This window comes from Myripristis murdjan, chromosome 13 (genome assembly GCF_902150065.1).
Source record: "Myripristis murdjan chromosome 13, fMyrMur1.1, whole genome shotgun sequence".
Classification (NCBI taxonomy): Eukaryota; Metazoa; Chordata; class Actinopteri; order Holocentriformes; family Holocentridae; genus Myripristis; species Myripristis murdjan.
The window spans coordinates 30,301,087-30,329,080 of NC_043992.1; the positions used below are offsets into that span (position 1 = coordinate 30,301,087).

General features: G+C 40.5%; 3 protein-coding genes across 4 annotated transcripts in view; 2 read left to right on the top strand and 1 right to left on the bottom strand.

The window, feature by feature from the left end:
* Positions 1–129: 129 nt before the first annotated feature.
* trim59 (tripartite motif containing 59) lies at positions 130–5,429 on the top strand. Its single transcript, XM_030066858.1, has 5 exons — positions 130–1,062; positions 2,742–3,098; positions 3,263–3,484; positions 4,098–4,307; positions 4,427–5,429. Exons 2-5 carry the CDS (start codon positions 2,856–2,858, stop codon positions 5,015–5,017), a joined length of 1,266 nt encoding a protein of 421 aa, XP_029922718.1. The 5' UTR covers positions 130–1,062; positions 2,742–2,855; the 3' UTR covers positions 5,018–5,429.
* Positions 5,430–6,868: 1,439 nt separating this feature from the next.
* smc4 (structural maintenance of chromosomes 4) lies at positions 6,869–27,992 on the bottom strand. Of its 2 annotated transcripts, XM_030066853.1 has the most exons (24): positions 27,608–27,992; positions 25,927–26,084; positions 24,768–24,958; positions 23,975–24,166; positions 22,630–22,806; positions 20,015–20,179; positions 19,062–19,189; positions 18,598–18,738; positions 17,927–18,077; positions 15,700–15,864; positions 15,306–15,539; positions 14,999–15,184; positions 14,427–14,588; positions 13,803–14,028; positions 13,583–13,659; positions 13,150–13,302; positions 12,826–12,952; positions 12,334–12,523; positions 11,140–11,284; positions 9,851–10,024; positions 8,488–8,670; positions 8,123–8,355; positions 7,772–7,955; positions 7,060–7,224 (listed from the first exon to the last, which is right to left on the bottom strand). In XM_030066853.1, the coding sequence occupies exons 2-24, from the start codon at positions 26,072–26,074 to the stop codon at positions 7,060–7,062; spliced, it is 3,897 nt and encodes a 1,298-aa protein (XP_029922713.1). In that variant the 5' UTR covers positions 26,075–26,084; positions 27,608–27,992. The 2 variants fall into 2 exon arrangements, with proteins under 2 accessions (XP_029922714.1, XP_029922713.1); XM_030066854.1 differs by lacking the exon at positions 27,608–27,992 and having other exon boundaries at positions 6,869–7,224; positions 25,927–26,074.
* The window catches only part of ift80 (intraflagellar transport 80 homolog (Chlamydomonas)), a 43,907-nt gene continuing 42,756 nt past the window's right edge, over positions 26,844–27,994 (top strand). Inside the window, exon 1 of the mRNA XM_030066856.1 lies at positions 26,844–26,899. The gene's annotated coding sequence lies outside the window, so the exon portion shown is untranslated. The remainder of the gene's footprint in view (positions 26,900–27,994) is intronic.

Consider the following 27,994-nt stretch of genomic DNA (forward strand, 5'->3'; position numbering starts at 1 on the left):
AAAATAAATAGTGAAACCCAAATCCAAAGGACTGTGTGTGTGTGTGTGTGTGCGTGTGTGTGGTCTGATGTGTATTTGATTGAAGGCCATGATTCCCCTTTGCAGGGAACAGGCAGACATCCTGCTGGTGTGCGGCACTACCTGTACCCACAGTGTGTGTCCGCTGTGATGACTCCTTCTGTGCTGATGTGACCTGACTCCACTTTTCTCCTGTGTTTTCTTGCCCTAACAGTCAAATTTAGTGTACAAAGGGGGAGGTGTTATGTTTGACTCAAAATTCAGTCCTGTCTCCACCACCATTAGACTTCACTTGAACTTTCATTCAAATCGAGCGAACACGGACCCTGATTGGCCAAACAAGCGACTCATCCGCAAGCGTACAACGCGCAATAAAGATGATGCCTTCACAGACTATCGGATACATAGAGTGAAGTGCCCGGGAAATAAATCACCTAACAATATGGGAGAAATGACATTTAATTAGTGTAAAAGTTGCACATCGCTAGCAATTTTGCAGGGCTCACAGGCGGCGACAGTGCAGTTGGGTGCCGCCTTGTTTCGCAATAGTCTCCACCGAGTCTGGGTCATATTTCTGTCGCTTTAAGGCGGTACAACTTGTCGAAGAACAAATATCCGAGGCCGTTATTATCGCAGAGGAGTGTATGGTGACAGTCCCAGTAGTCTCTTTGTAGTCGCATAAAGGTAAACTAAACTGAACTTGTCTATGCTGGGTGCCCGCCCCTCCGCCCTGTCTCCCGGCGCAGTTTCAAACGACAACACAGTCGGTGCCTCGAGGGAAAGACGGAGCACACGGACGAAACATCGTTAATTAAAAAAGCAATACGTGCTTGCTATACATTTTCGCCTCCGCGCCACATAGCTTTACACCGGTTGATTGCTGAAATAATACATCGCCAGATTTGCCTGTCTTCTATCGCCCGTTTCAGCAGCTGAGTTCTCAACAACTCAGATGCAGGAGCTCACTAGAGGTACGTGAAGGCAGCATGAGGAGCAGGAAATGAAGGATCTGTTTGGACAGGCGTTGCGAACTCCGAGCGGACGGTGAGTTTTCAACTCAAAACTCCAAGATAAACGCCTTTTTCTCACCGTGTGTGCTAGACAAATGCATTTCGTAGTTTTTAAAGATGTTTCGTGTGAAAGTCAGGGAGTCAAACTTTTTTGTTGTCCTCTAGCAGCTGGCTGGGTGTCTCTGAAGTGCGGTAGTGTTGCAGGTGGGGTCTGACCGGCTGGACTGGCTGAAGTAGCCCGCAGCTGATGGCAATAAAGCGGCTTGGGAAGTAGCGGCGACACTGTACCAACATTTGGCCTGCCGGTGGCTGTAACCGTGCCATGCTGTTGGGAAATGGAGATGAACTAACTATCTAGTTGCCAACTTTCTTAATTGTGTGTTTGAATTACTGCACCAACTTATTTACTGGCAAAGCCACAAATTAGGTGTCCGTGTGTTCTTGTGTTAATTGTCCATAGAGCTCGGTCCCACCTGCTACTGTCATTCTGCTGTTATTAGAATAAAGAGGTATAGTAGAGAGAAAACGCCACGTTTACTCAGTTACACTCTTAGAATAGTTTTTCCAACTTGTTAGGCTGACAAATCTTACTCTGATAATTCACATCGAAGAGCAATATTTATCTGAAAATTCTGCTTTTGTTTGCGTTAAGATGAGCATCGACCGTCTTGGATTATAGTTAACAAAACTTTTTTTCTGCCCTCTGCATCATTTCGGTAAAAATATCCAACATGCTTTATTGGATGTATTAGATTAGCCCTCATGTGGTGATCCAGTAAATGGTTTGAATCTGGGCGCCAAAGTGGTTTCAGGCAGGAGCCACAAACAGACCAGGTTTTGGGACGGTTACACAGCTCAACACTCTGTCCTTAACACCAAGTGTGTGTGTGTGTGTGTGTGTGTGTGTGTGTGTGTGTGTGTGTGTGTGTGTGTGTGTGTGGAGATGGGTGGAGGCTGGCAGAAGGCCCCCTATTGTTGCTGTGGAGCTGTCTGTAACATGAGCAGAGGGCTGTAACACTCAGAGCACAGCAGAAATACACAATAATATACAGATAGGTGATACACTGAAAGGGAAAATAACAAGATAAAGTGTCCTAGTAAGATGTCGGGTCACCACGAGCAGCTTTGATGCTCCTTGGCATAGATTCTCCAAGTGTCTGAACTCTACTGGAGAGATGAGCGTCCTCCTTAAAGATGCTGTACATAGGGAGGGACGTTATAGTGGGGTTGCAGTGCATAAAGCCAAATGCACATTAGAGAAGTCAGTGGTGCAGAAATCATAGACACTGCTCTACAGAGATGTGGAAAAAGTGATGTGGTCAGATGAATCATCCTTCACCATATTCTGGACTAGTGGGTGAGTACATGAGTGGCGTCCAGCAGGAGGACACTACAGGACTGACTGCTGGACCCCTACAGTGAGGGTGTCCACTGGATCTGTTATTCTTTTGGAAGAATGGAGCTCCATCCCTCCATCCCTTGAAGAATCTATGCCCAAGAGCACTGAGGCTGTGGTGGTGCCTTGTTGGTGGCCCATCATCTTACTAAGACACTTGGTGTTAGGTCTTCCTTTCATTTCCTGTTGGTAGCTGAAAAATAGTTTTTGCACATTGCCACGCAGGTACTTCACCCATGAGTAGGGAATAATTTTGACTCCGGTATTTTTCAGTATTCTTCAGAAGTGTTTTTCCTAATTAAAATTTACATTTACAGTTGGAACAAGGTGGCTTCCCAGCAGTCAGAGCAGGTGCAACCTGAAACTGTCCTACCAGATCTGTTTCCCTAAGCCATCTGTCCTGTGCCTGAGCCTGGCTTCCCCTCTCTACCATGGACAAGCTAGAGGAGGACCTGACGTGCTCGGTGTGCTACTCTCTGTTCTCTGACCCGCGAGTTCTGCCCTGCTCACACACCTTCTGTAAGACCTGCCTGGATAACGTACTTCATGCCTCTGGCGATTACTCTGTCTGGCGCCCGCTCCGACTGAAGTGCCCCCACTGTCGCAGCGTGGTGGAGCTGCCTCCATCTGGCTCTCTGCCTGTCAATGTATCTCTGCAGGCCATCATAGAGAAAGTAGGAAAGAACTACTTCTCATCCATTTAAGTCGCTGAAACATGTATCCTGTGATTACCTTGTTGAATTGTTGGATCAGTCTGAAATCATATCATTTTCCAGTAATATTTTTCTGCTTTGGTTTGGGCTTATCTGCTTGTTTGCATGTCTGTCTGCTGTCTCAGTACCAAAAGCACAGCCATCCACGACCGCCCTCCTGTCTGGAGCACCTCACAGAGCCACTGAACATGTACTGTGTCCAAGATCGCCAGATGATCTGTGGGCTGTGCCTGACTGTAGGGCAGCACCAGGGCCACCACATAGATGACTTGCAGGCTGCTGTCAGCAGGGAAAAGGAGACCCTGGCACTCCTGCTGGAAAGACTCTCTGACCAGCGATGGGCCCAGGTTAGGACTCTTGTCTCTATGGCTTATTTTGAGTCAGGACAAATCCATTGAAACGTTCTCATTTGGTCCCCAAGAAAGGAACAATGCTTTAGTTTACAAGTGTGAAGGCAGAGGTACTCTTTGGAAAACGGGGTCCACGGCTGAAGTCCAAAAAGAGAAGAATTGAAAGCACGCTCTTAAGTGAAAAAGGTAAAAAAAAAAAAAAACTTTATTCAAGTGGCTGATGCATGGCAAGATTAAAAGCACTCCAGAGGTACTCAGTGCATACAGACACAGGTGTGATTAATAAAAACAAATTCCACCAATCACTGGGTAACAATCACATGATCACATCACTTGCTGTAGGTGGGGCAGCAGAAAGGGGGAAAAGGAGAGAGAAGGAAAAAAAGGAGGGGAAAAAAGACAACCCATCTCACAACCATGATGGACTATAGCAAATGAAAGAATACAAGGCCATCAAACAACAACAGAAAAGAAAATCCAGAGCACAGTACCTGGTCAGACACACAGGAAGATCCAAAAAATAAATATGATTAATTTTTTTTTCTGTCATTGTCAGTGATCTGTGAAAACCTCAATTTGCTGGTTTTCTTTGCCATGTTCTCCTTGTCAGATGTGTGAGCTGGGGGAGCAGCTGCAGCAGGAGAAGTCCCGCTGCGAGACCTTGGTAAGAAAGGATCGGCTAGCCGTCGAGCAGTTTTTCCAGAGGCTGGAGCAGATACTGGTCCAAAAGAAAGAAGCTTCCCTGGGGGCCCTGGACAATGCCAGTGTAGACATCTCCCAGACCTATGACCCTCTCATTCAGAGGGTGAAGGACTTACAGGTGTGTTGCAGGGTTCAACCAATAGTGATTGGTTTTATGTTGCTGTTTCAAACAGGGATGTTTACTGCCATAAAGTGACAGATTGCATCTTTAAGTAATAACTATTTTGTTGCCTCCAGGAAGAACATTTGAACCTTGTATCCTTAGCCTCATCTATAGAGGAGGACTCGCCACTGGACTTCCTGGAGAACATGCATTTGTTCAGAAATGAGGTGGAGGAGTTTCTGAAAGCCCCTCTGCCCTCAGGCGTAGCCCTCTCCATCAACTCACGGGCAGCAGAGTACCTTCAGCAGAACTGGCCGGCCATAACCATTGGGAGCCTGGAGGAAGCGCCCATACCCAAGGTGTCCTGCTGTGCCAAGTGTGGAGCTCAGGAGGCGAGTCTGGAGGACAGGACTGGAAGCAATCAGTCTGAGGGGATGCAGGACCTGTGGAGCAGGCTGCAGCCCTCTGCCGCCATACTGCTGCTGGGGCTGCTGCTGCTGGGGGCCGAGCTGTGGGTCAATCCTGTTGGGACAGCGTCCCTGGGCTTCTCTCTGCTCTCCCAGTTGAGCCAGTTGGTCCATGGCCTGAGCAGTGAACTGGCCACGTCTGTGTGCGAGATGGCAGGGTCACTGTACATGGTGATGGGGGAGGCTGTGGAGAGATGGAGCTCTTCGCTTTTCACCCTGGGAGAAAATGCTTTCCAGTTTGTGACTGCCTTCTTCTAACAATTTAGCTCTCTTTGAAAGACAGACCAAACTGGGTCCAACCTGAGATGCTCAACCATTTACAGGTTGAGAAAGCCTCATTCCCCCATTCCTATCAGTATTTGTGAAGTGGAAAAACTACCCTGAAACATTAATATTGTTATAAGAAAAAAAAAAAAAATAATATATTGGTGATTTACCATGCATTCCTGGAGTTTATGTTGTTTTATTTATTTTTCATATTTGTGTTGATAATGCGGCATTGGCTTTGTCTGTATTGGCGATTGGAGATATTTCCAGCACAGCTACAAGACTAATGATGCAGTCTGAGATAAAGTGGAAATTTTAATTACAACACATCAACACAAAATAACTCCTGGAATGCATAAAATATCACAGATTGATGGTGCATAAAAATGCAGGACCATCCAAACGTGGAATATCCCATTTTAGTCTTGCACAGACGATCGAGAGTAAAATGAAGACTGTAGCTGTTTAAAACATTCAGTAGATATACACTGATATTCTACTCTATTGTACTATGAGTGTTTGTACAAAGGTTTGAATTTGAAGCCCTGCATTACAAAGATAATTTTGAACCACATCTCTCACATCACATAGTAGAGCATTTCAGTGTTGCTCTCCTGTTGTGTGAAGAAGCACCGGACATCAGAGCAGCCACATGTATATCTCCTTACATGAGGGTTATTTTATGGATTTACAGATGGTTTGAGACAGTAGGTGAAATATAGAACCTGGTGTACTTGCTTATGAAACATGCAACAGGAACCAGACACATGGTGTACCTGTCCAAAAGCCACAAGAGATCATGTTGCACCAGTACATAACAGTGAGGAAAAACTGTCATTGTGCCTTTAAACATCATGCCAAGTCTTACCTCACCTCCACTTCATAGCTTTACCATAGATGACTAGTAATTCCACCAGGGCCAGTGTCTTGCTTAAGATGATTCACATATTTTCTGAAATGGTTACTTAGGTGATACCAAACTTGGGATGGACCATACAGCCTCTAGAAAAGCCCACCTCAACATGGCACTTTTGTATCCAACAAATGTAATACTTTCACAAGTCAAGTCTTGTGCAAGGACACGTTGGCAGGCAGATCCTTGCCAAAATGTTAATATATACAGTATATATATATATATATATATACATATACATATACATATACACACACACACACACACACACACATAATGGGTGCTGTATGTAGAACGTCCTCCCTACTCGATGTGCTCTGCTAAATGCTGAAGAGAACATCTTTTGTGGGGTGCAAAGTATGGTCTAATAAGCTGTTGCTTGTACAGATATAAACTCAAGCAGCAGGTGCGGTGAAGATACCAGGAGCAGTTGCAGACAGTAACTATTACTGGAAATGCATTTTTACCCAAACATGTTGTAGCAGTGAAATTGTTTTTCATGGTTTTGTATTTCTAAAATTTTCTAATAAAGTATAATGTTATGTATTTTCTAGCAGTTACTGTGGGGACAATGTGCAAATCTGCTTTTGGAGAGCAGTGTGAGAAGAGGTCCAAGACAAGTAAGTAGTTATGAGGTAGTAGTGCAATGAGCTCCCTTACACAAAGCTTCTCAGGATAATGATTAGAAAGTTAGGCACATAATTGTGTTATGAAATCGTTTTACCTACTGTCAACAATAATTGCCAAACCAAATTCCTAACCCTAATGTTTAAGTTAGGTTATAGAGTCTACAGAGGACATTGTGAAAAACAAATTGGAATTGAGCATTGAGGCCTGTAATATGGACTTAAACTAACAGATTAAATTTGACAATGTTGAGGCTAACTGACACCCCTGAATACCACTTGGCTAAATGATTTACAAATGAGTGGTTATGATAATAGCTTTATTAAGAATCAATTTCAATAGTTTAAGAAAATATTTATTGGTTATGACAGTAAAAGACAAATAGCAGCGTTTCATGGCAGAAAGGAGATCTAAAAGACAAATTTACATAGTGTATGGAAGTAAGAGTAAAAAGACAAAGCAAACTTGAGTGTAGGACAGGTTTTCTGAAGGTTTAAGCAGTGATGGCATCATGCTCCTTGAAAACGATGGTCTTTGGATTGATTCCCACACTCTTGGTGGTGTTGTGTGTCTTGTAGATGCCAATGAGACGATCAGCAATCTCAAACATGTTGTTCCTCAAGGAGATGATAATGAACTGAGCATTCTTGGTTTGTTCCTGTTAGAGAAGGGGTAGGAGAAAAAAAATTATTTAGCTGAAGTCATTTTATCCTCAAGAGAGTATCATATGGCATATTGCTGCTGCAAAAGTGCAGTCAATGTGTTAAACTTAAAGGAAATTAGTGAACCTTTATCCACAAGGCTATAAAAATAATAGGTGGAGTAGATACCTGCAGTAAAAGGCTTGGTACTTGTTTTGACTCAGGAAACGAAACAGGTGATTTCCCTGAAAATCTCCTTCAGTCATATCGTACACAATGCAGAGGGATACTGGGGTCACCTGAGTCAGTGATTAGTCACACAGTTCTAAAATCTCACCAACTAAAGCCATTTTTAAATTTGATTTCTTCCTGAGTCACTAAATCAAATTGTTGATGAAGACTCTTAAACCTGGGTTTAGATGAAGTTTTTTTTTTTTTTTTTTTTTTTTTTTTTAAGTCATTAAACCACCCAGCTGCCCAAAATGTTCTTGCCCAAAAGAAATGTGTTGTAACACTTTTGTGCAGTAGCAGAACTGAGTCTCACCACCAAATATAAATACTCACATAAATGTAACAGGCCACAATGGAGACATTCTTGAAGTCCAGAGCAGCATCTATCTCATCCATGAAATACAATGGAGTGGGCTTGAAGTGGTGCAGGGCAAACACCAGTGCCAAGGAGCTGAGGGTCTTCTCTCCTCCAGAGAGGTTAAAGATCTTCTTCCAGCTCTTCTTAGGAGGACGCACACTAGGTAAGAGTCAAAGATGAAGTGAGTGACAGAAATCAAATGTATAACCATAGCAACAAAGCCGGCAAAATGGTGCAAAAATTAATCCAACAAGAGTCCACAGTAATGACGAGAATGTGGTCTAAAGACACTCATTGGATTATGTTCGTATGTCCTAGTCTCTCACCTGAACATGATGCCCTCAGAGAAAGGGTCCAAACTGTCCACAAGCTCCAGTTCTGCATCGCCTCCAAGGGTGAGCATCTGGTAGTTTTCCTTCAGCTTGTTGGTGATCATATTGAATCCAGTCATGAACTCATTGAGGCGCTGTTTGCGCAGGTCCTCGTAGCCACGTTTGAAGTTGTCCCTCTCTGTAGTGATCTCATCCAGCTGGGCCACGCGCTGCAGGTACAGCTCCTCCTGAGGGAGGCAGCAAGGGAAATGCATGCTGAAATCATCATGATAGTGTAGTATGCTCATTCATTCATCCTCCATATTAAAGAGTAAATGAATACCTCTGTTACAGACAGACAGACAGACACATATGTATACCTTTTTCTTGTACTCAGCAATGGCCCCCAGGTTAGGCTTCATCTGAGCACAGCGGGCCTCAAGCAGAGAGATCTTTTTGGTAATGACATTGGGATCTGTGATTTCTTCAAGGTCAGCAGGTGTGAGCACAGGAAGTTCCTCGGCTGGTTTGTTGTCAATAGCATGAAGGGACAGTTTGCTGGCCTGAGGAATACAGGAGTAATGTTTGGCAAAATAAGGTCTTTCCTACAGTCAGACATGAGTACCAATTAGCTTTTTATAGTAGCTTTTAGTAGCTTTTTATATAACACTTAAATAAAAATTACTAAAAGAAAAAAAAAAATGAAAGGATGATAAAATCACAACTGGAGAATGAATTAAACACATTTTTTTAAATAATTTTTTAAAGCAGGGATTTAAAAGATGTCACAAAGCCTGATTTTCTCATGTTTAAATGCTCACACTCATCATGCTAGTCTCCGATATCAAGTACTTCCAAAAACAGGTATTTTCGCTAAAAATCATGGTGTAACCCACACATTGGCAAAATCCTCGTGCAATTACAAAGCATGCATGCACAAGTGCGTATATGTCACTGGATGAGCAGCTTGGATGTATGAGTTTGTGCACACACGCTTCATGAGTGGCATGACAAGTGACCACTTTTTAAAAATGAAACTTTTGATATTGTCTTGCTGTTATAAAACAATACATTTGAGGAACCAATTTCTCCCACTGGATCAGAGACAGCTAGCATTTTTTGAATATAAACTTACCTTGAAGGCTTGGGAGTAAAACTTTCATTGTTAGGGACTGAAGACAGCACATGGTGAGTACTTGATACAAAAAAATATGGATTATGGGTTAAGTATTGCTGATGCCTGGATCTAGTGGCTGCTAGGAGGGTGATCCCAGGTTACATTCAGACCTTGGGTCTTAGACCACAGCTGAAATCGTGAACATTTGTCCCCTAATGTATACTGTCTGTCTCAAAATTTTTTTCAGGAACATTGTTTGTATTCCCATAAATTACCTTTTCTAAATAAGCAGGGGGGAGGCAAGACCTAAACTACAGTGTGGTCAAGAATCAAACCAGCTAGCCATCCTGTGGAGAAATGTCATTTTTGGTACTAGCATCAACAGACACAATTTACTTGTCATTGGCTTTAAATGAGGATTGACCAGTATGCTAATCAAGAGCTTTTCCTGTGACTCTGCACTCTCAACACCAGCAACTGTATCACTGCACTCAGTGCACCTTACCGTCAGTCTCCAAATCCTTGTAATGTCTAGTTGATAAAGATGACTGAACTCCTTCACATATTAAGGATAACATACATGAATTCTCCAAATTCTGAATGAAAACACACCCATCCCCACTCACCTCTTTCTGCCAGTGTTTGATCTTGCTGTTGTGCTCACTGATGGTTGTGTCTATCTGTTCAATGCGGAGGCGTACGCTGAGGGACTCCTCTTGCAGTGCGTGTTCCTGCTGCTGCAGAGCTTTTATCTCCTTCACCACCCCCTGGTACTGCTCCTGCACCTCAGGTAACGCTGCCTATGGGACAGAGGGAGGATGTGCTACTCCAAGACATTTGCACATTGGCTACCTCAGTGTTTCCTTTACATCCACATAGACTATCGGAGAGAAGTTCACACTCAGGGTTATGGAAATTATCCAAGGCACAGACTAGGTCTGATTCATAAAATTTTATGAGGACAGGTAAGCACCAGTTATATCTGAAGTTGATAAATCAGAGGCAGCCATGTAAAAAGACCCATGTGGAATCAATTGATTATTTACATATTACACATCCAAAATTATGCAAGTTTGGCCTATGTAAAGTGAGGTTTGGCCCAGCAAAATGTTAATAACCTACATGCAAACTACAAACAGGAATGTAGCAAAACATCCAAAAAGCAGAGATTTCTTGAAGCATGAAATGACATTTTTCTTTGCAGAGGTTGTTGCCAAGAGGAGTGTTTTATTTGGCAGTCTTAAAGTGGAATTAAAGACTGTCATAAAAACAAAATTTGGCAAGCAATTGCATTATCTCACAGCAGTGTTTCAACTGAGAAAAGGGCCCTCAAGGAGGTTTGTCTCTAAAATTAAAGATGCGTAATTCTACAAAGAGGCCCATTTCCTGTCCTAACTGTGCCACATTAATATTCAAGTCAGGAAGAAATTGTCTGATGTTAAGCTTAACAACAGCAAAAAAAAAAAAAAAAAAAAAAAAAAAAAAAAAAAAATCTGTGGCAGTTTATATTGCCAGTAATTCCAATATTTTTCAATGGGCAACACAAATATGAAGCTCTTTGAAATAAGCATACATTTTTTCAGAGAATATGTAAAATTGATATAAGCAGACTTCTGCGGTTAAATGAGCATACATCCACAAGATCAGATTTCATCATACGATAACTCAATGAATGAGGGCCCATGAGACCGATTATTAAACCTCAACACATACTGGAAATGATCCCGCAAAGGGCCCAGGGGCTGCTTGGGGCTCAAAACCACCATTAGCCAACATCTTCATAAATTCAACAAGAAACTGTCGACTTAAATTGCAATTTTCTTACAAGATGGAATACAAGACAGCAAAAAAAAAAAAAAAAAAAAAAAAAAAAAAAAATTCAAACACTTTGGGAAAAGTTTAACTGAGCACTGACCTCAGCCTCCTGACAGGCCTTCATGATCTCCCCAGCCTCGTCTTCAAGTTTCTTCAGCTGTTCTGTTAACTCAGCCATGGACTTCTCATTCTCCTCCAGCTCACCCTGCACACGACTTACAGTCTCCTCACACTTCTTCAGGTTGCTGAAACCAGGAGATGAGAATGAAAAACACATTGAGAGTGGTGGTAAGTTAATATGATTGTGTATTTGAAAGTGAAGAGGCAGTAGTCATATTTTCATGTTGAGACTTGACATGTAAAACTACCAGCTGTGAATATGTAAACCATGGTGACTCAAATACACGTGCAACTTCTGAAGTACAAATTTCTCACTGAAGTCGCTAAAAACGAGGATATCAGTGTGTGCTGAATGAAGTCAGTTATGTTTCAGTTATTAATATGCAGGATCTGATGTGTTCACATGTTCAGACACTTGGCTTCAATATTAGCAGATAGGTGGGTGGGGTGAGAGTGGGTATGTCATTGTGGTTATCAAGTGCTCACCTTCCGTAACAGATATTTTGAACTGTCAAATCAAAATTAACATCTGATCCACCTAACAAGGGTAACAAGCTAAAACAAATCAGTGAACAATGTGGTAGGTATATCATTCAAGTGGTTAACCATCCAGACAGCAAAGGAACAGATGTTTAGATTGCGTTGTTTTGTATAAACAGGCAGTGAATCAAAAGCCTGTTTGATGTGCAGCAATGGTTTTGCTTTTATGTGACTCGCTCATGGTCAGAGAACATCTAGTAGTCAGAAGAGACAAAGTGTGAGACAAACCAAAAAGATAAAACTGTATATAACCAGGCATTCAAATGTTATCATCTCTAAACATTGCTGGCTAGTGTTGTGTTGGGAGACATTTCTGATATATCTTACAAAGATACATTTTACAGGCATCTCACATGAGGTGGGGTGTCACTTTTAGACCCTACTCAACAGCAAGTTCTACCCCGCCTCCTACACCTGTCAAAAATATACTCTTATGCACTCAACAGACAATAAGGCTCACACTAATCCCACATCTCACTAAAAAATTTCTAACCTTGATGTCACTCTCAACATCAGACTAATAGGACAGTTGCCCCTGCTGATGTTATAGTGAATGAATGCAAATTAGTATCAGTGTGTGAAGGTAGGAGAATACAAGCAGGTGTAAGAGTAGAAAATGTGTGCATTCCCTCACCGTCCAGCAGTCTTTATGGCCACCTGGGCCTTGGTGATGGCGGAGGAGCAGTCATCCAGTTCCTTGTTGACTTTGTCTAGCTTGTCCTGCTGAGCCTTCAGCTTGTGGCTATTGATGTCCACAATCAGGTTGTGGAGCCTTGTCACCTCAGCCTCCACCTTCCCTGCCTTATTGGATGCTGCCTGATAGTCTGCGAGAGCAGGGGGACAAGGGCTGCATGATTAAGTAGAAAATGCAAGCACTGAGACACAGAATTACATTACAACACCCAACAAAATATTAGTGCTGGATATTCAACATCTGTTGCTATATATTTGACATTCAATAGTAAATATGTATTTTACTAAGACAGTGCAAACTGCAATGGTTTTATCAAGTACTGGGTGGCTTTTACTATAACTACTAGCTAATTTGTTTAATTATGTTTTATTTGTGTTATATACTGCGTGGTTTACAACAGATCAAGTGATAACGCAGTCCAGTGGACCCTACCTTTCTTGAAGGCCTCCAGGCTCTTCTCCATCTGTTTCTGTTTGGCCTTGTCTGGAGCAGCAGCCAGCACGTTGGCCTCAAGCCCCTTGATCTGAGGTCTAAGGTGAGCCTCCTGCTCAGCTAGACTCTGTGAAGGGAGGACAGGAGAGGAAAAACAGTCAGCCATACAAATATGCTAATATACCTTAAGTTACACTGCATAAATATTATCACATATTATCACTGGCTGTGAATGGTACACATGATAATTCAGAGCACAAATGCATATATGGGTGAAGGTGAATTAGAGAGTAAATGAAAAGGAAGTGGTGTGTATAGCCGTACAGTCATGCTATTGGTGTACTTTTCCAGGGTGTTCTTCATGTCCCGGAGCTGTGGTCGGAGGCGCTGGATGTTCTCTTCCAGCTGCAGCTTTCTTTCCTGGCAGCCCTGCAGCTTCAACACCTTTTCATTCAGCTTGCTCTCCATACGGTCAAGCTACAGTAAACATGAAAGCACAAACACAATGAAGATTGCAATGTGCTGTAAAATAATGGCTTACTAAAGTTATTATCTGCTATCAGACACCTGGGGGTATTTAACAAAGCAGGTTTAGCAAGTTAGTCAGATAAACCCAATAATCAAGCTTTGTATTACAGATTCAAATCTGCATTACTAGCATGCGCCATTATCTTTTTCATATCTATCTGGCTTACTGTAAGATCCTGCTCTGTAACATACTTCCCTTCTAACATGTGTGTGTACACTCTGTATTCACCTCCCCCTGGGAAACCTCAGTGCCAATGGAAGAGCCCATCCTGCCTTTCATTATTCTTCCTCCACCAGTCATGGTGCCTTTGAGGGACACAAGGGACAAGGGGGGGATAAAAATTACATATATGTTAAATCAAACCAGAGAAATGACAGATAAGAACAGAAAAATATGCCTTCATCAAATCAGTCCTAACTATAGTGTGTGAGTTGAGCAGTCTACCCACCAGCCATCTCAATGATCTGTCCCTGCAGGGTGACAACTCTCCAGCGCTTGTCCTTCTGGAAAGCGAGCCGTGTGGCCTGCTCCATGTCCTGGGCCACCAGCGTGTCCCGCAGGGCAAAGTAGAAAGCTGGCCGCACACTCTCATCTTTCACTCGCACCATGTCAAACAGACGAGGGCTGTTCTCTGGAGTGGGAATGGGAGCCATGTTCTTCTCCCACACCTTCATCTGAGTGGGAGAAGAAATTGAGAAGGAAGAGGAGGAAAAGAACATGTTTTCATTACATCAGAGGAAATACCGGCATAAGTTGCTAAGATAATTTTAAAAAGATTAGAACAGATGAGTCTATCTTCAAGAAACTCTTGCAGTCAGAAATCCCAGGCACAAACCAATAAGATTTGTGTGAGTGCTGAAGATACGGAAGTAGAGCAGAACTCAAATGCTCTTGACAGACTACTGAAGAGTGCACTACAGCATGAAGCCTGCAGTATGGATTTAAAATATTTCACAGAAAATCTAAACCATTACTTGTGAATAGGATATCATGGACTTTCTAAAGCACAACAGTTAGCACTCTTTTGAATGAACCAGCAGTGTTCAAGATTACTAAGTCTAATATTGTTTACCTTATCAAGACCAATAAAGGTAGCAACACCAATGTTCTGTGCTTTAAGAAAGGTCACACATTTCTGAGCCGTGTCAATAGTATCCACCAGAATGTTGTCCAAAGCACCACAACTGGAAGAAATGGCCACATCATACTTCTCATCTATGGCTCCTAGGTCCCCCTGGAAATATATTAAAAAAATATTATACATATGTGTGTGTGTGTGTACAAATACATTAAAAACTACCACTTTTCATAACTAAGCAGTGTTTCCTGTACATTTTACGTAAATGTGAGGGCTGATAATAATTTTGGTTCTAAGATCCACATTGTTCCTGGGACTGTTACAAGATTTTGCAGAAAGAATGCAATTATTTGCTTATTACTATCTTGATATATAATGAACTGTGTTGAACTTTCAGTTTGTTATTTTCTTAGGATTATGTTGACCAATAAGGCCAAAATGGACTGTATTTACATGTGGGATCAATTTTCCAGCTGTGTGTTTGTGTACATCACAGCTAAATGAATGTAAAGGAAACAATGTTGTGGAGAATCCTGTATATTAGAGTATCACAACAATGTTTTCACCAGTCTTCCAAGGATGCCAGGGATTTTGCCACTCTTCTTTTGCTGCATGAGGGCATCCAGGACCTTGCCTCGACTATGGTTGGAGGACAGAGAGCTCTTGGCTTCTTCCACCTTCTGCCTCATGTCCCTCACCACTTCCCTGGTCTCAGTATCCACCTTCATCAGCTGCTCCAGTTCTGCCTCATCCTGGACAGAAAATGGGAAGAGTGATACAGGGAACAACTGACATGACTGACACCATACTCTGAGAATATACAGATGCAGCTCAGTAAGTCATCTTGAACATAAAACAGATGATTAGCTTTACCTTCTTGAGCTCCTTTTCACACTGTGGTATCTTGACTTGCAGGTCTTTGATGGCAGCACGCCGCTCTTGCAGGGTGTCAGAGGTTGTCTGAAGTGTCTGCTTGGCTGTGTTTAGCTGGGTCAGAGCGGTGTTGTGGCGGCTCAGGTAGATATCCAGCTCTGATTGAGCCAGGTCCATACGTGAACGAGTGTCATTCACCGCCTTACTCAGCTCCATCAGCTCTTTCTCCTTGGTCTAGAGGAGCACAGGGGAAGAAACACAATGAGGAGATGCAGGGTTGGATGAATTGTATTTGCTATGCAAAAATGTTTTTTAATTCATTTTTGTTGTTAATTAATTGTAATTTAATTAATTTAGATGCACAAGACCCTCCAACATCCAGAAACATGTGTACCTCTTTATCCTGTTGTAAGCCACTGGTCTCTTCCTTCAGACTCTCCATCACTTCTTTAAGTTTTTCTTCCTCTTTTACCTTCTGTCTCTCCAGCCCTTCCTTGCGAGCTGTTGCCTCAGAGATGGCCTTTTCACTGCTGGCTGGCACATTGCGCACCTCTTCCAGCTGAAAGGCGAGACAAGACAGGAGGTACAAAAAAAGATTACATGTGTTCAAGTCTGGATTCTAAGCAACAATGACCACACCTGTCTAGGTTCAAACTGAGGACATAACTCTTTAATACACTGCTACAAAATCACAGCATAACAACACTGGACATCTTAAATTGGGGAATTAAAAAAGAGAAATTAAAGAAAATAAAGACAAGATCACAATGAAGAAGGAAACCAGAAAAATAAACGGGACTGAATAAGCTTTTTGTCAGTTACGAGCAAACTGCTAGACTTTTAAAAGCAGGCCAAAACATACAACTGTAATCAACTATAAACACACATTCAAGACTGAGCAAGCCCTGGTTAAGACTGGCACAACAGTCCGACACTTGGCATGGGTGAGACAAGAGAAGGAGTGGTGTGTTTGTGTGTGTGTGTGTGTGTGTGTGTAGCCTATGTTTTGTAGGGTTAACTGCGGGTGAAAAGTGAATGTGGCTGCTGGGAGTGTTACACAAGCCAGGCCATAGTTGACTACCACACAGCAGAACACTGCTCCCCAGAGGTCTGCTTGCCTCTGCCCAGCTCCCCCTCTAACCAACACACTGCCAAAGCAGTGTGGCCAGAGTAGCAAAAGGGTTTTAGTGCAGAGAGGGGAGATGAGAGGATATACCTACAGTTAAAAGGGAACTCTTACTTCTACGTTTGTGTGTGGGTGTGGATGTGTTTGAGTGCACAAGTTAGAGACTCTTTGGAGTCAGAGAGCAAGCTTGAATAAAAGTGGGACACAGGAGAGCGCTATGGATGGGCAACTAGTCACACAGTCAACTTGCATGTTACTTCACAGCCCCCTAGTGGCAAGCCAGGGGAGATAGCTCTTCTAGCCATGAAATGTGACGTCTACATTTTTTAGATAGCTTTCATTAGTTCCATGTGAATAACCGCAAAATTGACAAAGAATAAGATCTAAACCAAAAATAGAATAAAAAAGTAAAGGAGAAAACAAAACAAAACAAAACAAAACAAAACAAAACAGGGTTTCTTACACATTTTTCTTGATCAAATTCCATGACAAAGAGCACAGTTTCCAAGACCAATATTTGTCAGTGGCTGTGTTCAAATGCGTTTTGTTGGGCAGCTAATTTGAATATACCAAGTCTTGCTTTGGCTAACTTTAACTATCATGTGGAGCTTATGTAATCAGATAATTTGTTATTTGGGTTATTCTTTCGAAAGGGTAACTTGACCAGAAGTCATGTCTGATTTTGCACACTTGACTAGTTGGAAATTTTTTGTGTGTATGTCTCACATTAAAAAAATTTTGATGGGCTGGAAAACACTTCAAGGTGTTTTCATGACTATGGGAAGCATGACTGAGCAAACAGCATAAGAAATGTGAGACAAGAAAATTTTAGGTGCTGATTTTTGTTAAAACAAAATCAATATGTAATTTTATTGCAGTTAAAAATAAAACTGAGTGATCATTTATTGTATAAAAAAATGAAAAGAAAAAAGGACAGCACTGTTCAGAGTCCAAATGCTTAATCTACAAGTGATGCTTATAAATCTGATCGAAAACTAAGTTTATATGAGACGCTGATGGAATTAAAAATTACTTGCTTTAAGTATGCAATACACCAATTACCTATTACCTACCTAGGAATCGGTAATGTTTTGAGAAATCCCTTCTTCTCTAGGCCTCAGAACAACAGACCCTGTGTTTCTTTAAGTGAAGGAAATTCTATTTCTAGTGCCCATATTTCTTTTCTGGCCACTGGACAAAATAAACAGAATAAAACTGGAGTGTCATACCAGTGGTGCTAGCTTGTCTTGACTCAGTACAACACTGTTTGTTTATAGGTGAGGCTTGTAAATTGCATAAATTGCCACAATTGTACTCCTAAATTACAAATTTAAACTTCCTTTCTATGACCTACACCTTTGAGCATAGCAAGAATGTCCAATATAACATTGTGTCAAAGACTGCAATGATAAGTGCTAATCCAGAGAAATAAAGTCAGATTAACTCACTGAACATTGTGTAATTGTGGCACACACCAGTTTAACAGCTAACACACCTTCTCTTTGTCCTTCTCCAGCTGCTTCTGCAGTTTCTTGGTCTTGCTCTTACAGTGTTTGAGCTTCTCACGCACTTCCACGTCCTGCAGGTCCAGCTGGGTGAACTTCTCTTTCTGGGCCTCAATGTACTTGGTCAGCTTGTTCTGTTTCCTGGTGGAAGAACACCACATAGATTGGCTACACTGGCTCGAAATTAATCACATGAGACTGAAATTTAAGATAAACTATGCCAATAAATAAATAATATATACAAAGGCTTTTGTTTTATTTTTACCACAAGAGACTGTGTCCTGTCTCTATAAATGTAGTAAGCAATTGACCAAGTGTCATAGCGAATCTCAGCAGGGTTCCTACACAAAAGTCCAGTCACCACACATCATTTTTAGGTTTGACTAGAAGGTTCACGTTTTACTTAAAAAAAAAAAAAAAAAAAAAAAAAAAAAAAAGTCACATATCATCAAAATATTGGACCTTAAAATTATCAATTCATTTTCTAGTCTATTCCACACCAAAATTTGAAGTCCCCCTCTAAATAAAAGCTATCAAGCCTAGAGAGGCCCATACAATAACCATATAATTAGTACAGAAATTAGGAACTTGTTTAAGACCTTGTATTGGCTTTGGAGGAAAAAATAAGATCAAATACATAAATAAAATATAGAGACCGTACTTCTCCACATTTTTGAGCTCTTGGTTCATTTTCTCCATCTCCTCTGCAATCTTTGCATTTTTCTCTGTGAGTTCCACGGTATCCTCCAAGATCCTCTGCTTCTCCTCCTCTTTATCCACCACACGCTTCTGCAGATCATGCCTAATGACAAAGAGACAGCATCCAATGAGACACAACAATAATTATATATAAATTATTTATACATAAAAGAAAGGGCTAAGGGGCTCACCTCCAGAAATGGATTATGTTGTCCTTTTGAATGTTTGAAAATAGATTACAAACACTACACACTCATTCAACACTAATGGCTGAGCAAGACCAGTTATAACAAATATTATAAAATTCACTTAGTTTCTTTACAACTGCAGTTCCATTAAGTTCCAGCAAAACAGGAACTTAATAGAAACAGATTAGTTGTTTTATCTTCTGGTGGCCAAACAATAAGAGAGTACTGATTTACTCACACGTAATACTGGCATAACTGGCTCTTGTGTTTGAAGATGTCATTCTCCAGGGTAAGGAACTCAACAGCATTGTTCTTTTCCCCCTCCAAAGCATTCTTCTCCTTTTCCACTAGTTTCACTCTGTTCAGCTGGGACAGTGAAAATATTTTAAATGTGGAAATTTAATTTTTAAGACGACTAACTTATATGCAAAAGTGTCACGTTTACAACAAACGCTTTACGTAATAGAAAGTAAAAAAAATCTATTAATCTTCCTAAATATTAGCAAGCCAATCAGAAGAGCATAAAACCGTATGCAGTGAAATGTTGGTTAAGCATACCAAACAAGCATGACATTATAACATCTACAGCAAATCAAACATATGATTCTCAGTGACCATTAACAGCTTCCTCTACAACCCACTTATGTAAAAATAAATATATTAACAAAACAAAACAAAACAAAAAAAAACAAAACAAGCCATTACATGTCAGTCTAAACCTTTTCCTTTATGCTTATGCCACAACATAAACATTTGCGATAAAAGCTATAATCAAGTACATTTGGTTCCAAAAATAACTCTCTAGCATCCTGTTCTTATTTGTGTAGTACAAATTGCTGACTGCAATGCATTTGCTTAAGTGAGAGAGAAAGAGAGAGAGAGCGAGAGAGAGAAAGAAAGAAAGAAGAAAAAAAGAACATCTTTTTTGGGGTGGGGTGGGGGGCAGAGGGTTGTCCCAGCTAAGTCATTTAACTTGAAGATATCACACCACCAACACAACTCTGTCAAGCTATATTATTTTACATCCCATACATACATCACCCATACATACAGACACACACCTCTCAATGTCAGACCTTCTAATAAAGACAAAACAACACAGTAAGTGACAATCTACCACTACAATTAGAACATACAAACAGTTTGCAAACCGAACATGACATGTTATTTAAAATGCTGAGAGTCTATCACCTTTTCACCCCTCTGCTCATTGAGCAGTTCAACACGGCGAGCCAGGGTATTGATGGGCTCCTTTAGGCGGCAAGAGCCAATAATGTCCTCCAGGTACTCCAGCATGCCCTCGTCATGCTCTGTCTGACCTTTAGGCTTCATCATGGCTATCTGCTCCACCTCACCCTAGTTGAAGGACAAATCAACATACACAGATAGACACACACTAGTGTAAACGTTCACAAATGTTCACAGAAACCATGTTTGAAGCTTAAATAAAATGAAAATGCTCATTTCTCACAATACAAACATATATATCTGTATATGTATACATACACATACAGACAGACACACACACACACAAAATATTTCAAACAAAAAAAAATACTACTAATAAAAAAATTAGAATAAAACAAAATAAACTGAGAACCATGTGCACAAACTCACTTAGGTTGTAGTCAGTTGAGTTCAATCCCTCACATGCTCTTGAATTCAAGCTGCTCTACCACACACAACTCAGCAAAAACTGGTGCACTCTAGTACACCACCACAAAATTAAGATTTAGAGGGCTCTTTGAGTATACAGTGGATTTACCACTCAGTAGAAGACAGAATAATCTCCAGTATAACATTTGTCCGATTAGACAGATAAATAACTATATAAGAAACAGATGTCGAATTCAATTACTTTATAACACCTCATTCTTCAAGAAATTAATAAATGTTTTCCTATCAGGCAAACAAATTAGAAAATATAGTACCAGCCATAAGATAAATATGCCTAAGAGCAAACTTGTAATACTCATGTTGTAAAAGCCACACATCACCTCAACCCGGATTTACTGCATCTGTTAAAACTGAACCCCCCTCTTATCAGCCCCTTACCCCACCCCACCCGACCATTCATTACCCATGACTGACCTCACAATAATTTAACTGTTTTATATGCTATATGTGTCCCTGTAAAAAATAAATTAATTAATTAATATAAGAAACATTAAAATAAAATAAAAATAATGACAAAAGGGAGGAATTAAAAAAACACAAGCATTCAAAAACATACATATTTCGACTTCTTGTTGCAACATCTCAGGCAACATGTCAGTTTAATTTTCGGATTTTGTAGATGTACACATCTTTTGCACAATTTAGGTTTGATTCACTGCAGTTAATTATGTCTGGTTAAATAGGTGTTCAATTTTATTTCAGACATAGGTTGGCATGGAATGACAGGATAATAAAGGTCAAATATTAAGTATAAAAAACAAACCAAAAAGTCACAAACATAAAATTCACATATGCAAAGGCAAAAGTAAAAATTTTCACCCATATCCCATTTCTGTCTAGAAAAAGGACAGCCTACATATTACTTTTATTTACGAGAGAAAGGAGAAGCCAGTACAAAGGGGAGGGGGGGGGATCCCACGTCATCCACTGCTCTGACCAGTGCACAAAATAGGCAGCTTCCCCTTAGCCAGAGGCCTGGAAAAGTGACCTTGGAGAACACTCTTAACATGGTCATTGCAGCCATGTCACAGACAGGGAGCTCAAAATCTCCTAACATCCAAGGAGAGTGAGACCCACTCAAAAAGTCAAGCAGGACACATGTAATCAACCGACCAACCACAAAACCACCATGCAGGGTAGAAACTAAGTGTTCACCTAACCTTAACACACAGTATAAAAAAGTAATTTTAGGACCACAAAGATTTCATCAGCCATTTAGTTCTACTATGCGATGAATCATCACCCCATAAACCTTAAGTTAATCAGTAATAATGGCTAGACAAGCAATATAGTCAAAATGTGTCACAGTATAACCAATGAACTAGCTCAAAATCAGTCTGATGGATGATAAATTGAGAACAAAAGAGAACAGAATAGTAACAATAACAATAGTTGAAAAATAAATAAAAAAAATAAAAAATATATATATATAAATATACATGTATACAAAGCGAGAAAACGGAGGATTATACAGAACTGCATTACATTCACAGTGGAGAAAAACAAACGAAAACAGTAAACCAATATTAAAGCCATGATAATGGAGGGTGTTCGGTCCGGCCACACTGAAGCAGCACTGCTAATATTGGGGTTAGGGTCTATTCTCACACGCCAATATTTACGTGCTGCTAAAGCGTGGCAGGTACATGGGAGAGGGAGGGGAAGGGATGTGCAACCTGTCCCCACTGGTGGCTCAAACCTACCACCAAGCACCCACTGCAAAATCTGAGTTAGCTGTTCAACTGCAGCCACCCAAATCCAAATCCTTGTATGGGTAAAAATGTAATTTTTCCTTAAAATTCTAAAGCAGCAAATAATGGTTCGCACCTTTTCCACATTGTTTCAAACCATGATGCGCTGCTATAGCAGTCTAAGGGCTGGGAGAGGGAACATCCTCTCCTTTCCAATTCCAGTGCAACAGGTTATTCCCACAGAAAGGAATGGCTTTTGGGTAGCCATGAAACATTTGACTCAAAGAGGGCTGGCAAAATGGGCAGAGAACGCTGAGAAGGATAGCTTAGACAAAATGGGATGGTCACAGCAGGGACTTAAAAAAAAAAAAAAAAAAAAAAAAAAAAAAAGCAAAATTAAAACTGGGGAAGGAAGTTATATGAAAATTTAACAATTACCTGTAAGATCAGGAATCTGTTGTGGTCTAGGTCAATACCATGGCTTCGGAGTAGAGCCCCCACATCTTTGAATGTTGCTTTCTTGCCATTGATATGGTAGGCTGAGGAGTTGTCTTTGTTGGCAGTCCTGGAAACATAGAACTTGCTGTTGGGGATGACTTCGTAGTCATCTCCTTCCTGGCTCAGTGGGGGGAGGGGTAGAAGACAGAGCAGCTTAGATCAAAACAGTCCAGGGGAAACTAGCAGCTCCACACATCAAATGCCTACACTCACACTATTGACAAATCCAATGATAGAGATCAAAGAACAAAACAAAAACATCTCACATTAAGAACAACAATTAAAAGAGGTCTTGATTAAAATGTACACAATAAATCCAGGCCAATTACACTGACATGGACACAGCCTATCACTGTTTGAGTGTATTTTTTTCAATGTTACACTTACAAAATAAAACCACCATCTTTGGATGAGACTGTTATATTAATAAAAATGCAATGCTAAAGTAAGGGTTAGGTACAAGTTATAGCCTAATTTATTAATTTTGAGGACTGGTCTAACAATCTAGACCATGCACACAAATTCCTAAAAATATTCTGTAAATCTCAGAATTAACAAATTGTAATGCAGGCAGTTCACAGGCATGCACCAAAAAATTAGATTTTGGTACATTGTGAAATTATAGATAGAACAGCATGCCTTATACACTGAGTGTACACAACAAGGATGTGTAGACAATCATCTTACTCACACCCCCTGTCACACATCATATGTAAAACATGTTTAACTAAAAAGTTTTAAACTATAATCTGTTTACTTTGTATTTCATGTTCTAATGCAAAAGGCTAATTTTGATACTTAATATAAAAACCTACATGACTAATGTTTCACAACACAATCAAATAAATAGGACTAGGAGGTCAATGGCCCATTCATTTTTTCCCCAAAAAATGGGGCATAAATTATAGAAACATAGTAAAATGAGTATGCCAAGTGTGGGTGATAGTTCTCACTTTCATTAGTGTTTTGAGTCTATGTTTTAGTCACTGGTGTGAGAATACTGACAAGTGTAGCCACATCAATTTGTGAGTATCTAAAAAAATATTTAAAATATAACAAAAAAATATCTCATCACTTGAAAATACTTCCAAGCAGTACTTTTAGTTGGGAGTTTGATATTGATTAGTTTGAATGAGGTCAGTGTGTGTGTGTGTGTGTGTGTGTGTGTATGTGCGAGAGAGAGAGAGAGAGAGAGAGAGAGAGAGAGACTTAGAGAACGAGAGAGAGTGTGAGAGTTTGTGTGTATGTGAGAGACAGTAAGAAAGAGAGTGAGAGGGAGATATACCTTATCAATAATCTTTTGAAAATGCACCTCCACAGTGCAGCTTTGCACATCTTTGTGTTTATCTGAGCTGTGAATCAGCACAGAGAGCTTTTTTGATCTGATCTTTTGGGCTCTGTATCCAAATACAAAGAGCATTGAATCTATCACATTGGATTTCCCACTGCCATTTGGACCAATGATGCAGGAAAAGCGCTGGGGAGGAAGGTGAGACAGGAAGTAAAAATTAATAAATCAATATTATAAAAATAAGCTGTTTTACATACAAATAAATGTGATTATACCAAAAGCCATAAAGGAAAATTCTAAAACAGTGAGATGGTGATGTTGAATGTCTATTGGGTGAATGGGTGTAGTTAAGGCTATTATTTCCATGCACCTGCATTTGTAAAGCAATGAGGAAAACTGAGAAAAATTAGGAAAATAAAGTTTAAAGAAAGTCAAACTTTTCAGAAAACATCACCGCATGATGAGATCACCACCCCCACTGAGAGATACACACTAAATCAAAATGGAGGAGTGCAACTTTTTTTTTCTAAGTGGAAAAAATAAAAATAAATTCAAAAATAAACATTTGATCCATTAAATGTGAATGTGCAGTATCATAAATAAGTCAGTTATTTTATAAGTGTATGGGGTAACATGTTCACACTGGCATAAAATGAAATGAAAATCAAGCAAAAGAAAGAAATGAAAAATACTACAAATAAAGGTAAACCAGTTAACTAAACACAACATATATTAGCACAATATTTCTAATGTAAGGCTTACATTCATGACCCATGTTCTGTCGTACCTTGTGGAAAGGCCCCAGAATCTGCTCGCCTGCGTAAGACTTAAAGTTCCGATTTACTAAATGTGTTATCATCAAGCGAGGAGCGCCCGGTTCATTGGTCATTGCTGGGGGCGGGGGTGGAGGGATGCTACCGAGAATCTCCTCCAAACTCCGATTATCAACCGCCTCGGCACCCTCACCGTGAGACGGATCTGTGGCACAAAAAGTATAACTTTTATTCCTCGGTGCGAATCCTTTCAGGTGGGGACAGTGGTGTATGGGGGAGGGGTGGAGGAGCAAAACAAACAAACAAAACACGGGCAGTGAGTTGGACACAGCAGCGGAACGACGACCTTCCGAGAAAGTTGACAGGCATTATTTCTTTGTTTCCTAAAACAAGAGACAGCCAAAAAAGAAAGCTCTTCGTCGTTTACGAACAAATCCTCACAAATATAAAAACGCTCTCCAAGAGGAGCGTTAACACAGAGTAGATGCGCTACATTCATTTCGTCGATGATAAATAACTACAGGGCAAATTTCGAACACTGACTTCAAAAATGCAGTCATCTTCAAATTACACATAAACCAAACCTACCATTCCGGCTTTTCGACAATTTAGTACAACGTATAACCGATTATGCTACCATCACACCAAGACACAGCGACCTGCCTGAAATCTATTGTGCTCACATAAGCATAAACAAGCTATGTGGCCGATGTTTGTAAACAATTTCCTTGCTGTCATACACTAAGTAAAACATACATATTACAAAGAACACAAAGAATAGTTAATGCGAAGTACACACTGAGCTCCGTTTACAAAATATTTCATACCAAGTTAGAAAAAATGACAACAAATAGCCTTTTGATATTGTGCAAAAACCATTTCTCTATCCGAAATAAATTACCTTTTTCGTAGAGAAGGTCCGGGCCATAAGCACACTCGACGCCATAATAATCATTTCAGAAATCATAAGAGACATTTATTGATGACTGGCTCTCTAGAAAAAAAAATATTATGCAATCTAACTACGTGCTGTGAATTAAGGAAGAAAAAAACTATCCGAGCTGTGCCAGCTGGCTGCAACCAACACAGCCTTTCCATCAACGACACGCATCGCCATTGAGTGAACACAACTTATTTAGATTCACAGACACCAAAACACCCTTTGTTACTTGCCAGTTGTCGGCGGTGCCTCCTCTTGGCCATTGAAGTTGGTTTCTTTAGAGGGTACATCCAGCTCGTCCTCGGAGTCATCCCGGGGCTGCGACCCTTTCCCTCTTGGCTTGGTGGAAGCAGTTGAGCTCTTTGCAGTTTTAGATGGCATGATTTGAAGTCTGAGGGGGTCATTGGCAAAAAGGAATATCCATGAGTGGTTTTTGCGCCTGTCAATCCTGCAGCTCCACTTCTGACGGTCACACGAAGCTACTTTTGTCCAGCTGTAATCATTGCCCTAGTCATGTCTCACTGCCGTCAATCCAATAAATGCAATTTTACGATCATGAGATATTGGTTAGAATAATCGGTTACAAAGTGATTTCGATTCTAGGTGATGATGACCTGAACGAAGTTAAAGAAAGGTTCTCAGGCTGATACGTGAGAGGGCTACGATCAAGTATACAACCTAACGTTAAATGAAGACCTTAGATTTACTTTCTCACACCAAGATAACAGTAAAATTAATGGACTTATGTGATTCACTATTGCATTTAGAAGGTATGGTTTCGGTGCTGCACACAGCCGCAGGGACGATCACATTTAATGTTTTAGTAAAAACGGAAAATAAAGATAACGTAATGTCAGCTGCCAAACTAATTCAGTTTACATGCAAATATAATATTTCCCCGTGACTGGGGTTTTACCCTAGCCTAGATGTTCAGTAGTCAATATACAGAGCTAGCCAGGCAGCCAGGTCGATGGACATAACGTTAGCCTCAGCGAGGTCTAAATCTAACAGTTAACTTTATTCTTCTCAACTAACCAGTGCGTTTGTGTGTTGGAGGGGGCGGGGGTGTACTCGGGGCGAACTAATTCTGAGCCCAATTCACGGAGAGCCATTATAGGTAGCGAATGTGACGTTGCGTCAAAAGCAGATTTATGCAGGGTTACATTAGCCTTTCAAACGCTAGCTTCGTAACCAGGTAACATTAAGGTAACACTGATTTAGCCGTGTTATGTTATATTCACAGTAATTAGTCAGCCACATCTAACATTAGTCTCATTTACTACGTTATGCTCGCGGTGGTTACTTGTTAATCCCCATCGAAAACGAGACGGAATATCTCATGGGGTTTATCGTAATAGTCTATTTTTGACAAGTTAGCTTCATCAACTATCAATGGCTAAGTTAACGTTAGCTGCTGTAGGTATCTAACGTTAAACAAGGCAGCACGGCTAAGGCTAACGTAACGTTAGGGGCTAACGTTAGCTAGCCAGCCTATGAGCGTTGTAAACGTGCAACCTAATATTGGTAACCTAATGATGCAGTTTACAATATGTGAATTTAACTGCGATTACCCTAACACCTGCTACCTAATCAAACTTAAATCAGTTACCGTTAAAATGTAACACCCACGTCACCAGACTATATAATGCAGCTAAATGTTTTGTGACAAAGTAACATTTACATTAGCTTTTAATGAAAATATAGCCAAGAAAAGAAACGACAAGTGGTCGTTTTATGTTTGTAATATTAGTATGGATACCCTTTCTGCCTTAATGATAAAACTCAACTTCGTTTAACTATTAGTTAACGTTATCGCTAAAAACTGGTATCGAACTAACGTTTGACTGTTAACGTTATCCATTTCAGCAAATAGACGGAACCCAATGCTTAGTGTCTTCTAAAATGCTTGTTTACCTTCCACAATATCCACACGATTGGTGATGAGTCCGTTTTCTCCGGTATATCACGATTTTTAAAAAAGGTCTTCGTTAATCCAAACTTTGGTGAATAAAGTTCACAAACTTCAACCCCGTAACATTTCGAGTCGTTCTCCTACTTGAAAACCCTCACTTGTAAATGGCGCCTAAACTGTGCTGTCGAACCAAATTCGTTACAAACTGACGCAAGGCACCATGGAACGTTCAAAGGGCAAGGGAAAAAAACACGAAATTCAAAAAAGGGGACGATGCCAACTCTGTCAGGCTTCATACAAGATAGAATCTGGCGATGAAAAAACACGCGAAGAGAAACTACAGTTGCGATTTTACTTAATCATCCAAACGCTGAATAACATTCATCATA

Coding starts and splice junctions, on each gene's coding strand:
- smc4 (XM_030066854.1), bottom strand. CDS start 26,074: ATGCCATCTAAAACTGCAAAGAGCTCAACTGCTTCCACCAAGCCAAGA. Junction 13,660..13,802: donor ACAGATCATTGAGATGGCTG/GTGGGTAGACTG, acceptor TGTCCCTCAAAG/GCACCATGACTGGTGGAGGA. Junction 7,956..8,122: donor TCTGAGGGCATCATGTTCAG/GTGAGAGACTAG, acceptor ACTCTTACCTAG/TGTGCGTCCTCCTAAGAAGA.
- trim59 (XM_030066858.1), top strand. CDS start 2,856: ATGGACAAGCTAGAGGAGGACCTGACGTGCTCGGTGTGCTACTCTCTG. Junction 3,485..4,097: donor CTGACCAGCGATGGGCCCAG/GTTAGGACTCTT, acceptor TCTCCTTGTCAG/ATGTGTGAGCTGGGGGAGCA. Junction 4,308..4,426: donor AGAGGGTGAAGGACTTACAG/GTGTGTTGCAGG, acceptor TGTTGCCTCCAG/GAAGAACATTTGAACCTTGT.